Source organism: Odocoileus virginianus, chromosome 20, assembly GCF_023699985.2.
Source record: "Odocoileus virginianus isolate 20LAN1187 ecotype Illinois chromosome 20, Ovbor_1.2, whole genome shotgun sequence".
NCBI lineage: Eukaryota > Metazoa > Chordata > Mammalia > Artiodactyla > Cervidae > Odocoileus > Odocoileus virginianus.
Window position 1 is genome coordinate 54,559,844 of NC_069693.1, and position 13,021 is coordinate 54,572,864.

The window sequence follows — 13,021 nt, forward strand, 5'->3', positions numbered from 1 at the left end:
TGAGAACGAGGGTGGAGTTTATTTGGTCCTGGCCTCTCAAGAGGCAGGAGTGGGGGTGTAGGGAGAGGAGATAAGGAAGGAAGTTCACTTGCTAATGAGTAAGTCACAATTGTGAGCAACTTGGGGTTGACCCCCACGAGGGGACCCTTCAGACACTATGTGGAACATGGAAAGGGAATCTGAGCACTTACCTACTGGCTGCCATTCTGCATGGCTGAGGCTGCCCCTGCGGGTGTGACTCGTCTGCCCCCAGTCCCCACCACAGTAATTCTGGGTTACCTTGGTGCACTTGTGCCCTGTGGCACTGGAGTGGAAAGAAAGCATAAAGAAGAAAGACCAAGGCAGGTGCTTGAGTGATCCGCTTGCTAGGAACTGTCCGCAGGCGTAGTGGACTCTGGTGTCAGGTGAGCCAAGACAGTACAGGGGGAAGGTGTCAGTGGTTGGTCCCACGGGGGCTTAAAACAGAGGCCAGAAAATAAAACTAGTAAAACACCAGCACAAACAAACAAAGAAACCAGTGTCTGGTATACAATAAGTGTTCAATAGACGAGCTACAGTAGACCCAGTTTTGACTGCCCAGCCTCCTATCCCATGAGGATCTAACTCTCTGTGACTTGAGGTGGTTCTGGTAGGACTGTCAGTCGGGTTGTTTGCACATACCATGACCAAGTACAGGGGTGGCCCCCTGACCCAGGCTGACCAATCAGAATAGCCATCCCTTTGCTTTAATGATTGGTTGACGGATGGGCCTGTGACTCCAGCTGGCTAATCAGAACCTTCCCCAGAGTCCTTTGGTTCACACCAGAGCTAATGGAGAGGAAGTTGTCCTTCGGAGAGGGTGGTGAGGGCAGTGTGAGGAGAATGTGCAGGGGAGGAAGGACCACCTCCCCAGGAGACTGTTAGTTTGGAAATGCTAGTCCCCATCTTCCCTAGTTTCTGGGAAGAAACCTTTCTATTACATGGAGTCCTGGACTCTAGACAGAACGGTACTCTGTGACTGAGTGAACATGAGCAAGCTACCTCTCTGGAATTTAATGTCCTTGATCTGTAAGCAGGAATGATATCTACTTTTTAAGGTAATGTTTTGATTCAGTGAGAGCATGTGTAAAATGCCTGGCAAAGAGTAAATCCTCAGTAAATGTTTGTTTCACTTTCATGCTTTGCCTTGATTTGATTTCACTCTATGAAAATCTCCAAACTCTAAGGTGGGATAGTTTTTCGAAAATGATTCCAAGCTTTATGCCCATTTGTAAGTATGGCCATTTATGCCCAAGCTTTATGAACATTTGTAAGTATGCCACCTGGGTCATTGTCCTATGTTGGTTTTGACTCCAAGCTCCAGTAGTTTTGACTCCCAACTCCCCCAGATTTACATTTGGGGGGGCACCTCTGGACAAGTGGCCCCCCCCTCTTAAGGAAATGCTTACATCACCAGCCCCTCTTTGTTTCACTCCTGAAAGGAAGAGGTGTTTTTCCCCACCCATGTTCATGCCAGTTTAGTGCTCCTGAAATTTATGACCAAATGTGTTATGGATGGACTGTGCGAGGGACTTGCCAAGGAATAGTGATTCTGATATAGTGCAATCTGATCTGCCTCCCAAAGCTAGAAGAACCTCTGTGCATGGATGCTCAGTCGTGTCCAACTCTTTGTGATCCCATGAACTGTAGCCCACTAGGCTCCTCTGTCCATGGAATTCTCCAGGCAAGAATACTGAAGTGGGTTGCCATTCTCTCCGGGGATCTTCCCAACCCAGGGATTGAACCTGTGTCCCTTGCATCTCCTGCATTGGCAGGTGGATTGCTTACCACTTGAACCTCCTGGGCCATATCAATAATGGTGTTCATCCGGGGGAGATTTCTCATGATCTCCTCTTACTTGAGAACAGTCTCCATTAATCCCTGGGTTAATCCCTTTGCTTTTAGTACAAAATCCAGAACCTTTGAAAGGATATTAATGTTATTTCTATAATCCAGCCATATTAATCATTTGTCTCTTCTCCTGATGGGTGCAGTAACTAAATGGACCATTCCATGAACTTGGCCTGAACTTTCCCACTAATGTGCCTAAAGATAGTTCCTTCTCCTGGACCACTCTCTCCCCCTGTTTCTGATGAACGTGGTTCATCAAATATAGCACTGTTGACTGCTCAGCCCACACCAGCTCTCTGTACCAAGGCAGGCTCTACAAATAGATTGCTGTTTGCACTAGAGAGAAAACTTATTTGTTGTTACATCATTCAACTGTAAACTCCTGAAGGCCTGGAAAAGACTATGTACTTCTTATTTTTCCTGCTAAAACACTAAAAATACTATGCTGAGAGCATGTTAGGTATTTAACTTGTTGGATGAATAAAAAAAAAAAACCACCTTGTTTTGAAAGCATCTGCCATCTGATTTCCAGATTGGAACATGTGGGTCAATGGTTTCAATCTGGTTATACAAATGCTTTACATTTCATCTTCATAACAATTCTAGGACGTAGACCATATGATCATCTTGATTTCAGTAGGGGAGAGCTCAAATGTCAAGCATTTTACCCAAGTTTGATTCCTGATTTGCAGGATTCCAAGGCGTATGCGCTCGGTCGCTGCACATGTGGGAGCATATGCGTGTGGTGTGTTTGGGTTTCACTTGCTGCTGAGTCACTCCCTTGTTTGGGTGTTTGGGAGCCAATTTGAATAACTCATAGGACAAATTTCCCGGCATATTTGATTGGCTCATAATAAGAGCTTTGCTTATTCTGCTTAAGACAGAGAGGATAAAACATTTATGCCTTAGAGAATTCAAGCTGCTATAGCAAAATATCATGGACTGGGTAGCCTCTAAACAACAAAACTGTAGTTTTCAGGGTGCCAGCATGGTCAAGTTTTTGAGAGGGAGTACTCCTCTGGGTTGAGGACTGCCAGTAAATGAGGGAGCAGGGGGATCAGTTTTCTCGTGACTGTTTTATCTATCTGTGTTAGGTTTCAGTCATGTCTGTTTCTTTGCAGCCCCATGGACTGAGGCCTGCCAGGCTCCTCTGTCCATGGAATTCTCCAGGAAAGAATGCTGGAGTGAGTAGCTATTCCCTTCTCCAGGGGATCTTCCCAACCCAGGGATGGAATCCTCCTCTCCTGCATTGCAGGCAGATTCTTTACTGACTGAGTCACCAGACAGTAAGCCCCTCATGACCCTTATAAGGGCACTAATCCCATTCATGAGGTCCACCCTCAAGACCTCACCTAATCCTGATTACCTCCCCAAAGCCCACCTTCTAATACTATCACATGGGGAAAGGGAAGGACTTCAAACTGTGAATTTTGGAGGGACACACTGAGTCTATAACAACTTATTTCTTTGCCCACAAGCAAATTTGGAAGTGACATAGTGAGATCTATGTATTATCTGTTGTTTAAGAAAAGGAAGCTACTGAGTATTTCCTAATCACCCCATTTTCCCAGCCCTTGTCATGCTCACTAGGTACACTTACTCCTTGGAAGGAAAGTTGTGACCAACCTAGACAGCATATTAAAAAGCAGAGACATTACTTTGCCAACAAAGGTCCGTCTAGTCAAGGATATGGTTTTTCCAGTGGTCAGGTATGGATGTGAGAGTTGGACTGTAAAGAAAGCTGAGCACCAAAGAGTTGATGCTTTTGAACTGTGGTGTTGGAGAAGACTCTTGAGAGTCCCTTGGACTGCAAGGAGATCCAACCAGTCCATCCTAAAGGAGATCAGTCCTGAGTGTTCATTGGAAGGACTGAGGCTGAAGCTGAAGCTCCAATACTTTGGCCACCTGATGTGAAGAACTGACTCATTTGAAAAGACCCTGATGCTGGGGAAGATTGAAGGTGGGTGGAGAAGGGGACGACAGAGGATAAGATGGTTGAATGGCATCACCGATTCAATGGACATGGGTTTGCGTGAACTCCGGGAGTTGGTGATGGACAGGGGGCCCTGGCGTGCTGCAGTCCATGGGGTCGTGAAGAGTCAGACATGATTGAGTGACTGAACTGAACTGACCTGAAGGTACCAAGCTCTATGCCATGTGCTTTTATACTCATGAACAACACTAAGTCAGCTTAAAAGATTGCACTCAGGACTTGCCTGGTGGTCCAGTGGTTAAGACTTTACACTGTCAATGCAGAGGGCGTGGGTCTGATCCCAGATCAAGGAACTAAGATCTCATGCTCCCTGGTACTGTCAAAAAAAGAGAGAGAGAGAGACTAGAGACTGCACTCAGCCATCACCTCCATGTACACTTTCCTCAACATCGTCTTCCATCAGAGTCGGACCCTCTACTTTGCACCACCCTCTGCCCTCTAACATTGCCTCTTTGAATCTAATTTACATATCTTGGTGTAACATTTCTTTTTTAAAACATTGCATTTCTTTTTTTTCTTTTTAATTATCTACTTGGTTGCACTGGGTCTTAGTTGTGGCACGTGGGATCTTTAGTTGCTGCCTGTGGGATCTGGTTCCCTGACCAAGGGCTGAATGCAGGTCCTCTGCGTTGGGAGGATGGAGTCTTAGGCACCCGGCCACCAGGGAAATCCCTTGGTGTCCATTTCTGCCCTTCCTCTAGACCTGTTGCCCAAGATGGAAGAGCATCAGGGAATCAACACACTTATTAGGAGTTGCTCTCATCCAGTAATACTTGGAAGTTAATGGAGAAATACATCCTCCTCCCCAGGTGAGTTAGCCGTAGGTCTCCTCCAGTAGTCACTTGCTCACAGACGCACCCGAAGTGGCGTCTCCTCTTCCAGTCTTATATCCCCTCTTCCCCCATCTGTGCTTCTCAGGGTCACCTCCCAGTTCTGCTGACTTTCAAATCCTTGTTTCAGTGTCTGATTCTGGAGGACCCAAACCAGGGCAAAGAGATCAAGGGACTTGCTGTCTACCTCTGGTTCACCTTTAGGCTTATCTCCTGTCCCTCCTCCCACTGAACCCCACGTTTACTCTTTGTAATGACCTCCCACACCCCCAGGCTTTCATGTTACCCCTCTGCACACCCTTGTTTCCTCCCAGGAAATCCAGGATTATTCATTTGGCATTCAGAGACCTCTGTGACCTGTTTGGACTTCGCCTCACGCCTTTCTCCAGCCCCACTCCAGCCCCACACAGGGGAGTGTGTATTTCAGCTGCAGTGTTGTTTCCCATCCTGCCAAAATGCCCTTCAGTGATCCCACATCCTTGCTTTTACACAGATGTTTTCCTCTGTCCCAAATGGCATGTGAGAGTTTTGCCTCCATTTCTGGTCTACCTTCATCCACGTGGCTTAAAAGAGTTTTGTTTCCAGCTACAGGCCCTACTCCCCACTCTCAGATTTGCAAGTGAAGACACGGGTTCTAGTTTATGTTCTAGTTTTTTTGCTGAACTGTGTTTCCATGTGACAGCACACCAACACTGGCTCTGTGAAGTCACGAGCCTTACACGGAGCACAGGAGCGTTCAGTGAGAGCAGGATGAGAAAGTCCTCTGCACGCTGATCCTGTAAGAATTCCACGCACAGTGTGACTAAGCTTTCTGCCTTGTTAACTCAGGTTTGTGTATGTGGCGTTTTACTAACATGCAACTTAGCTCTAATATTTTGGGCTTCCTACTGAGAAGGAAGGAAGAAGCCTCCCTAATCATGAACTCCTCCTTCACAAAACCTTTTTCCTTGGAGATTCACTTCTGTGCATCTCTTTGATAACCTTGAGGATATTGATTTGATCATGAAAATGAAAATGGTTGAGATGTGTGAGATTTAAAATAACACTTCACTGTATACTTGGATCATAGGCTGGACCAAAAAAAAAATACTTCTTAATGTGCATATTATTTGTTGCAAAACAAAACAAATTGCCAAATGTATCCTTGAAATCAAAGGAAAGGGAATCCCTCAAGAGTTTCTAGTGAGAAGGGATGGTAACTTGAATTGCATTATATGTTACCCCTTATTTAAGCCAAGAACATATGGGGCAGGTAAGCGCATGGATTCTACTGTGGCTTTAAATCCTGGCCCCACCACTTCCTAACTGTGTAATCTTAGTGCAAAACCTGTCTTCAGTTTTTTCACCTGTAAAATGGGAATAACGATGGACCCCACTTCTTAAGGTTGTTGGGAGGGTAAGAGAATGTATTTGTATATACGTGTGTGTGTGTGTGTGTGTGTGTGTGTGTGTGTGTATTCAGCTTGAGGGAAGCTAAATGCCTTTTTCAAAGCTTGTGCTTAGTCGCTCGGTCGCTCAGTCGTGTCTGACTCTTTGCAACTCTGTGGACTGGATTCTCCAGGAAAGAATACTGGAGTGGGTTGCCATTCCCTTCTCCAGAGGATCTTCCCAACCCAGGGGTCGAACCCCAGTCTCCTGCATTGCAGACTGAGCCACCAGGGAAGCCCCTTTAAAGGCTTGTCTCACTTCAACTCCTATTTTTTCTATGTAGCCTTTAGTTCCCTCATTGGAGGATTCTTCCCGGATGTGTTTTTTTTGTATTTTCTTTTTTAGCCACCTGGACCTTGTGTTTTAATAGTGGGACTGTTTTTGCAACAACTATGTATGTAGAATAACTGATGCCAGGCAAGGTTATGCTATGCTGAATACTTTTATTTATATTTTTTAATGTAAACATAATTTGCTTTGTAGGCACAATATAACAAAAGCTCTAAAGCCACAAATACATTAGACAATGTTTCAGTTCCCTCCAATCAATCTTAAATTATGGAGAAGCCTTCACAGTTCCTTTAAGGCAACCTGAGACATTCTGTACACTTCCTTCAGGAAAATAATCATGTGACAGCAAAGATGCTTCAAACAAGAGTGTTAAATGGTGAATTTTGGTACTTTAATTTTCCCCCGGGGTCTTCACGGCATTAGTTGATCTTATTGGTCAAACACTAGTTTTCTCTTCTCATTCTGTATTTCAAGGAGACAAAAGGGTTTTATTTAACTCACCAGCACAATTTGTGATTAAAGTTGAAAAAACAGACTTGGGGAGGAAGGTCTTCTCATGCTAATCCACTGGACATAACGAAGGGCATTTGGCTTCTGAATGGAGAGTTCTGTCTCCCCAGCCAGAGGAGAGACCTGAGATGCTTATGGGTCTGTCCTCCCCCAGCCCAAGAAAATGCCATTTCTGTCTAGCTCACCAGGAATGTCACTTGGGCAGCAGCTCTTCTTAAGACCTCATGGAACACTTGGCAGTGAGAGAAACGTGACCAGTAGCACAGCATTTAGCAAACGTGTTGGGAGAGGGGGGAATACAGCTTCTATGTTACCTTTCTAAAGTGGCCAAGACCTGGAATACTGACGTGTCCTGGGGTGGGAAGAGAAGTTGATGCTGCCGTCTTCTTTTGAGATACATGGGTCCCTTTGCCCACCAGATGGCATCACCCTTTCTCATCTTCATAGCTTACGTGTACATACAATGAGGAGACACTTCTTTCAGATAAATATTTGGCATAAATAAGTCATCATCACAAGCTTAAGATGGGAAAAAAGCACATGTTCAGGGAGGTGACATTTGTTCCAAAGGACTTAGGGAATAAAACAGGTAACTGCTGAGATGCGTTCATTGCCATCACTTGGGGGAAGAGTGGGTTCTACCCTAAGGCTCAGTGGTGGAGAGATCGGGCAATGCGGGAGCCCTCTGGTGTCTTGCAGAAGGCAAGTGAGTCAGGGTGCTCACCGTGTGGGCTCCTGTGTCTCCAGCTTGGCTTGCTAGTGACGGCCTACAGGACTGGGAGAAGGTGATGAGGAACCTCCCCCACCCATCTCCAGGGATTCACTGACTCTCTTTTCCTCCAGAGGAATTGATCGCCTCAAGCCATGTCAAGCAGGGTGGGGCTAGGGGGTGGGCTCCTTAGGAATTTGGGAGCTGGAAAGTTCATCAAGGGTGTGCGATCGAGTAGTTTGGCCCCTGATTTCTGAAAAGCATGATCTTGCAGAGTCTGCACCATGATTTTATATTTCAGAGGAGAGGAACACACATTTGGTATCAGATAATAAACATCAACCTTTTGTATCACTAGAGTTTGTTACATGTAGAAACATGCTTTGGCAAGAAAAAAGATACTCATTGATTTTTTTCCCCCTCAAATAGGGTCCACAAAGGAGGTCTTCCCTGGGGGAGGAGAGGAATCTACGGTAAAGGTGGTTATTCAGTACCTGGAAATGAAAATAGCAAGAAGGGTAATGCCATAGCAAGTGTACAGACAGAGGCAGGTCTCAGGAATGACTCTGAAATAGCCCTACACCTGGTGCCTTTTCTTAAAATGAAACCTATAGAGCAGGGAGGGGATTTTGCTCTCGTGATGTGGTTTCAGAGGAGGAATCCCTGTGGCTGGTCCTCACACGTTTGCTGTTGACCCATCTTCTGTCCTGAAAAATGCACCTCTCTTCTCCTGTGTTTGCGGTGAAGAACTGGTGAAGGGGTTGAGCATCAGAGGGTGGCAGGACGGTCTCTCAACCTTTTGACCATGAAACACCTGAATGAAGGTGAAGAGGTTGCCTCTTCAGTGGGAAGAAGGAGAGTACGACTTGGAGAGATCCTCCAGTTAATGGGCTCGTGAAAACCTCTCCCGGCCTACCCTCTTTCTGCCGGCCAAACTGGCAAGTGCTCCTGTCGGAAGCATGGGCGGCTGGCAGCAAAAAGGATCACTGGCCCAAAGAAGTCTCGGATCTGGACGGTGCTCTGTGATAACATCTTTCAACCCAAACTCGTCTTTGCCCACATCTGGCCTCTTAAGCAACAGACCTGTGGGCTCGTATCGATTTCCAAGGTTGTTCTAGAACTGTCGAGAAGGACCCAAAGATGGATGGTTTTGAAACAGAGAAGAGGGCAGAGTGTAAAATACACATGGGGGAGGGACATAATACTGTGTGTATGAGCTTGGCACTTAATTTCAAAAACAACAGTGATCAACAGCTTTTTTTTTTTAGCTCAGCTGACAGCAGACAAACACAACACGCACTGGACTACAGCATTTGTTCACTGGGGCACAGAAGAGTTTTCTCAGCTGGATCCTCTTCTCCCAGAGCATCCCTCACATCCTCCCGCCTGGGTCGCGGCTACTGGATGAAGGGCATCCTCTCCTTGTTCTCACTGTCTCCCTCGTGGTCCTCTTCCTCTTCGCCCGCCTCACTGGTCTCTGTGCTGTCGTTGGCCATCTGTAATCCAACAGAGACAGGAATCGCCCTTGACTCTCAGCACCGCCCCCTCCCTCGTGGTCTAACCTGGAGCTCCACTTTCTCTCTCGGCCACTAACAGATGCAGTGCCCTCCCCCTGGAGCTCCTCCCCTCCACCCTCCTGCCTGCCACGCCTGCTTCTGCTTTAGCACGCAGCCCGCCTCCTCAAGGAAGCCTTCCCAGACCTCTCTAAGGAACAGTCCCCCTATCGTGGGTGCTCCTCTGTGGCCCAGATGCATGGCTACCGTGTCCCACTTATACACAAGGCCTGTGGACAGATGACACCCTGCCCTGCTGTGGGAACTGCAGGCAACAGGACAGATGACCCAGTCTCCTGCTGCCTTCCATTTTATCTTCTGCACCTAGCACAGTGCCTAACACACAGGAAGGCAATGCATGTTTTAGACCAGCGATCACACAGTGGTGAGAGTTCTTCCTTATTAGTACATATTACGTGCTCACCACCATGCCAGGCCCCTTTCTCTCTTCTCAACAGCCATGAAGTAGTGGCCACAGCAGTAACTATTGCTGCCAGTTGTTTTGGAGCTGTGCAGAGGGAGATTCAGGTGACATGTAAGCGGGAGGCCGTGGGGCAGAGAAGGTCGCCAGCCCACTCTGGGGCCGGGGGCGCCGTCTGACACCGCGGGTGGGCAGGCAGCAGCTCCATCTGGGCTCTGGCCCCCCGCGCTGCGTCAGGTGAGCCCCGCTGCGCTCGCCTGTCCCCATCGGGAGAAGGCCCCGGCAGAGCAGATGCTCACGCTGCTTGTCGGCCCATCTGCGTCTGGTGCCGGCAGCAAGAACAACCTTCTGCCAGCCTGCTGCCCCCACGCCTTGCAGCCCAGACGGTTTTGAGTGGCGGGTGTGCGCCCTGCAGTGGCTTCAGTGGGGCAGACTTAGGGCTCTGCCAGTGGCCGTTCCACCAGGAGAGCGTGCCCCTGTGAGCCCCTCGCTGCCCCCCCCCCCCATGTGCTGCGGGGCTGTGATGCGGCCCCACAGGCCCAGACCCTGTGCTGTTTGCTCTCCCTTGAAATACCCTCACCGCTGGCTGCCTCTCCTTCAAGCCTCGTCTCCATTCAGGAGGGACGGGCCCCTCCCGCCAAGAGATGCTCCCCACGCCGCAGGTCTGAGTGGCCCATCTGCCGTCAGCTCAGGTCCTGGGGTGAGAGCACCCGGAGCTCCAGCAACGAGGACAGCGACCCCCGCCACGGCAGGGCCTGGGCTTTTACTCGGAAAGGTGGCTCTGCAGCTCCTGCCCTGTTGAGAATCTGCCTGTGGTCAAGCAGGCCTTCCTACCAGCCCCACCACCCAGCAGGACCTCAGGTGTGATGGACGGGCAGGAAGCCAGGAACAACTGTGGTGCTTGGAGCAATAAGTGGTGCAGCCAGGCACTAGACCCCCTCCTCTGATGGGACTGAAACAGACTTGGTCACAGGTTTAAAAAACGGAACACTGGTGCACAGAAGACTGGCGATTCTGGCCTAACTTGACCCCTTAGCTGCCTCCAAACACTTGCTGGTCCAGTCCTGGGGCTTAGAAGGCATTTTAAAAATTATATCCAGATTGTTATCAGTCACTTACATGTTGTAAAATATCCTCTCACTAAATTGTTCTTCATTGTTTGAAATGGCCATCATACCCAAGCCACATTCTGGTTACAGAAGCCAAGGAAACACTTTTTAAAGTGTACACGTTGGACTAAAACATGCCAGGATTGTAGTTCTTCCTCATTTATCAACCACTGATGCAGCGCCAAAGCTAGACCAGCGAGGAAACAAACCAAAAAACTCCCGAGCGTTTTCTCGGCTAAGTCGTTCCTAGGACGTAGTTTGTGTGGGGCGAAGTTTTGTGCGTGTCATTGTACCTGACTGACGAGGGCGCATTCAGCCCCAGTTTACAGACAGCGGAGCTGCAGCCAGGGCGAGCACAGCTGCCCAGGTCAGGCAGGGGTTCAGAGCTGGGCTCGGGGTCCATGCAGTCTGCGTGCGGCCTGCCACACTGCAGAGCCCCTCAAGGGAGCCTTGCCAGAGGGCCTGGGATGTGCGTGTGACACTCTTCATTCCTGACGGACAGGGTGCATGTGTGGGGGGATCCCTGCATGTAAGGATGTTGTCCTGGTAAGGAGAAACAAGAGCCACGGGGCCAGCCGGAGGCAGCCCGGAGGCAGGTGGCGTCACTCTGTTGGGGATCTGAATGTGAGTTTATGAACCTTTACCAGGAATTCCTCCCACTTGGAGCCAAGAGTGAGCTCGGGTAACAGGCATGGGCTGTGGTTTCTGTCCCCTCCCGTCTGCCCTCGGATGGCTCTGGAAATGTTCTCGCTGAAGCCTTTTCCTTTTCTTATTGGCATTCATCCCACCTGTGACTAATCCCTCCCTCGATTACCTGGGGTCTCCCCCACCCTGAGAGAGCTGAGAGCAGAAAGCTCTCCTCCACCCCACGTGTGCCTGCCCCTGAAAACCCTCCCCTGCTGCGGCAAACAGATGCCTCTCCTTTGGACTCACCAGTGGGGTCGGGGTCTTTTCTACATCCAGAATTAACTTGCCGATGTTCCCTCGGTCGTGGATCCGCTGCATGGCCTCCTTCACCTAGGAGACAGGGAGAGAGAGCGATGGGGAGGCGTTCAGCTGAACCCAGGGGACAGGTTCAGTTCAGTTCAGTCGCTCAGGCGTGTCCGACTCTTTGCGACCCCATGGACTGCAGCACGCCAAGCCTCCTTGTCCTTCATCAACTCCCGGAGCTTGCTCAGACTCATGCCCATTGAGTCGGTGATGCCATCCGGTGACAAGAGGCCCTGGACAAGCCAAACCACTCGCTGTCCACCAGGGGGCGCTGCAGTCAAAGTTTAGCCGCTCAACCCGCGGTGGTACCCAACAGTACCTTAAATTCTGGTTGTCACTCACACTCTCTGTTCTTATGCATGCAGCTTGGTTTCCTGGGTCTAACAAATGAGAGTGATAGCTCCAGAAATGAAAGGAGGAACGTTTCTTTAAAAAAAAAAAAAAGATCTGGGGGAGGAGAGTCCTGTGGACTTCAGTGCTGCAGAAAGTGGCAGGGCCCATTAATCAGAGTAAATTTTGACCAATAAATTATAAAATTATTTTTCTAGGGTCATTTGTGCGCAGCTTACTCAAATGTTACATAACCTGATTCGCAGTTTGGCTAAGGTTGAACTACATTCAGGAAAAGTTTTTCCCACCCAAGTGGAGGTTTCTCCAGAACTACCATTTTCCCCAGTGAAGGGTCTTCCCGTTTCTTCTCAAGTGATGGGAGCTTGTCAGACGCCTCCTGGGACCCCTTCAGACAGGTGTGTGATGGAATGTGATGGAGGCTTCCAGCGTTTCATTGTTGCTGTATGGGAAATGAACACTAGGGGGTGCTGTGGGGATTAAATAAAAGAAGGAAATGGCAACAGAACGCCAGGGCTTGGCATGGATAAATCCTCCACATCTCTTAGTAAAATCTAAATGGAAATGCAGTATCTCTTGATTTTTTTTTTTAAGAAACAACAGATCTAGTTAAAATATTTTTCCTGAAGTTTCAGTTTTAAATATCTTTGTTCATGCATTCATTCAATCCACAAACATTCACTAGTTGTTGCTTATAGGCTACATGCCATGGTATAAAAAAAAAATTTTTTTTTTTAAGTGAACTAGGGACTCTGCTTTGAGGAACTCAATCTGGAGTTTATGGAGCAGTGTTTGCTTATAGAAAAACCAAAGCCAGCTTCCCATTTGAATGAAAACTTTACAGAGCCATTAAAAGGTACATATTCTAATTGCTTTTCTGGGACTTTTGTCCTAAAGACACAATTCAAATTATGGGGAAAAAATTATCACACAAAAGATACTCAATTGCTTTCGGTGACAAAACACTGGA

General features: G+C 48.2%; 1 protein-coding gene across 1 annotated transcript in view; it reads right to left on the minus strand.

The window, feature by feature from the left end:
- Positions 1–6,543: 6,543 nt before the first annotated feature.
- The window catches only part of VAT1L (vesicle amine transport 1 like), a 166,378-nt gene continuing 159,900 nt past the window's right edge, over positions 6,544–13,021 (minus strand). Inside the window, exons 8-9 of the mRNA XM_020915714.2 lie at positions 11,647–11,730; positions 6,544–9,126 (exon numbers count right to left, since the gene is read on the minus strand). Coding sequence (XP_020771373.1) covers positions 9,028–9,126; positions 11,647–11,730 — 183 coding nt within the window. The 3' untranslated portion in view covers positions 6,544–9,027. The remainder of the gene's footprint in view (positions 9,127–11,646; positions 11,731–13,021) is intronic.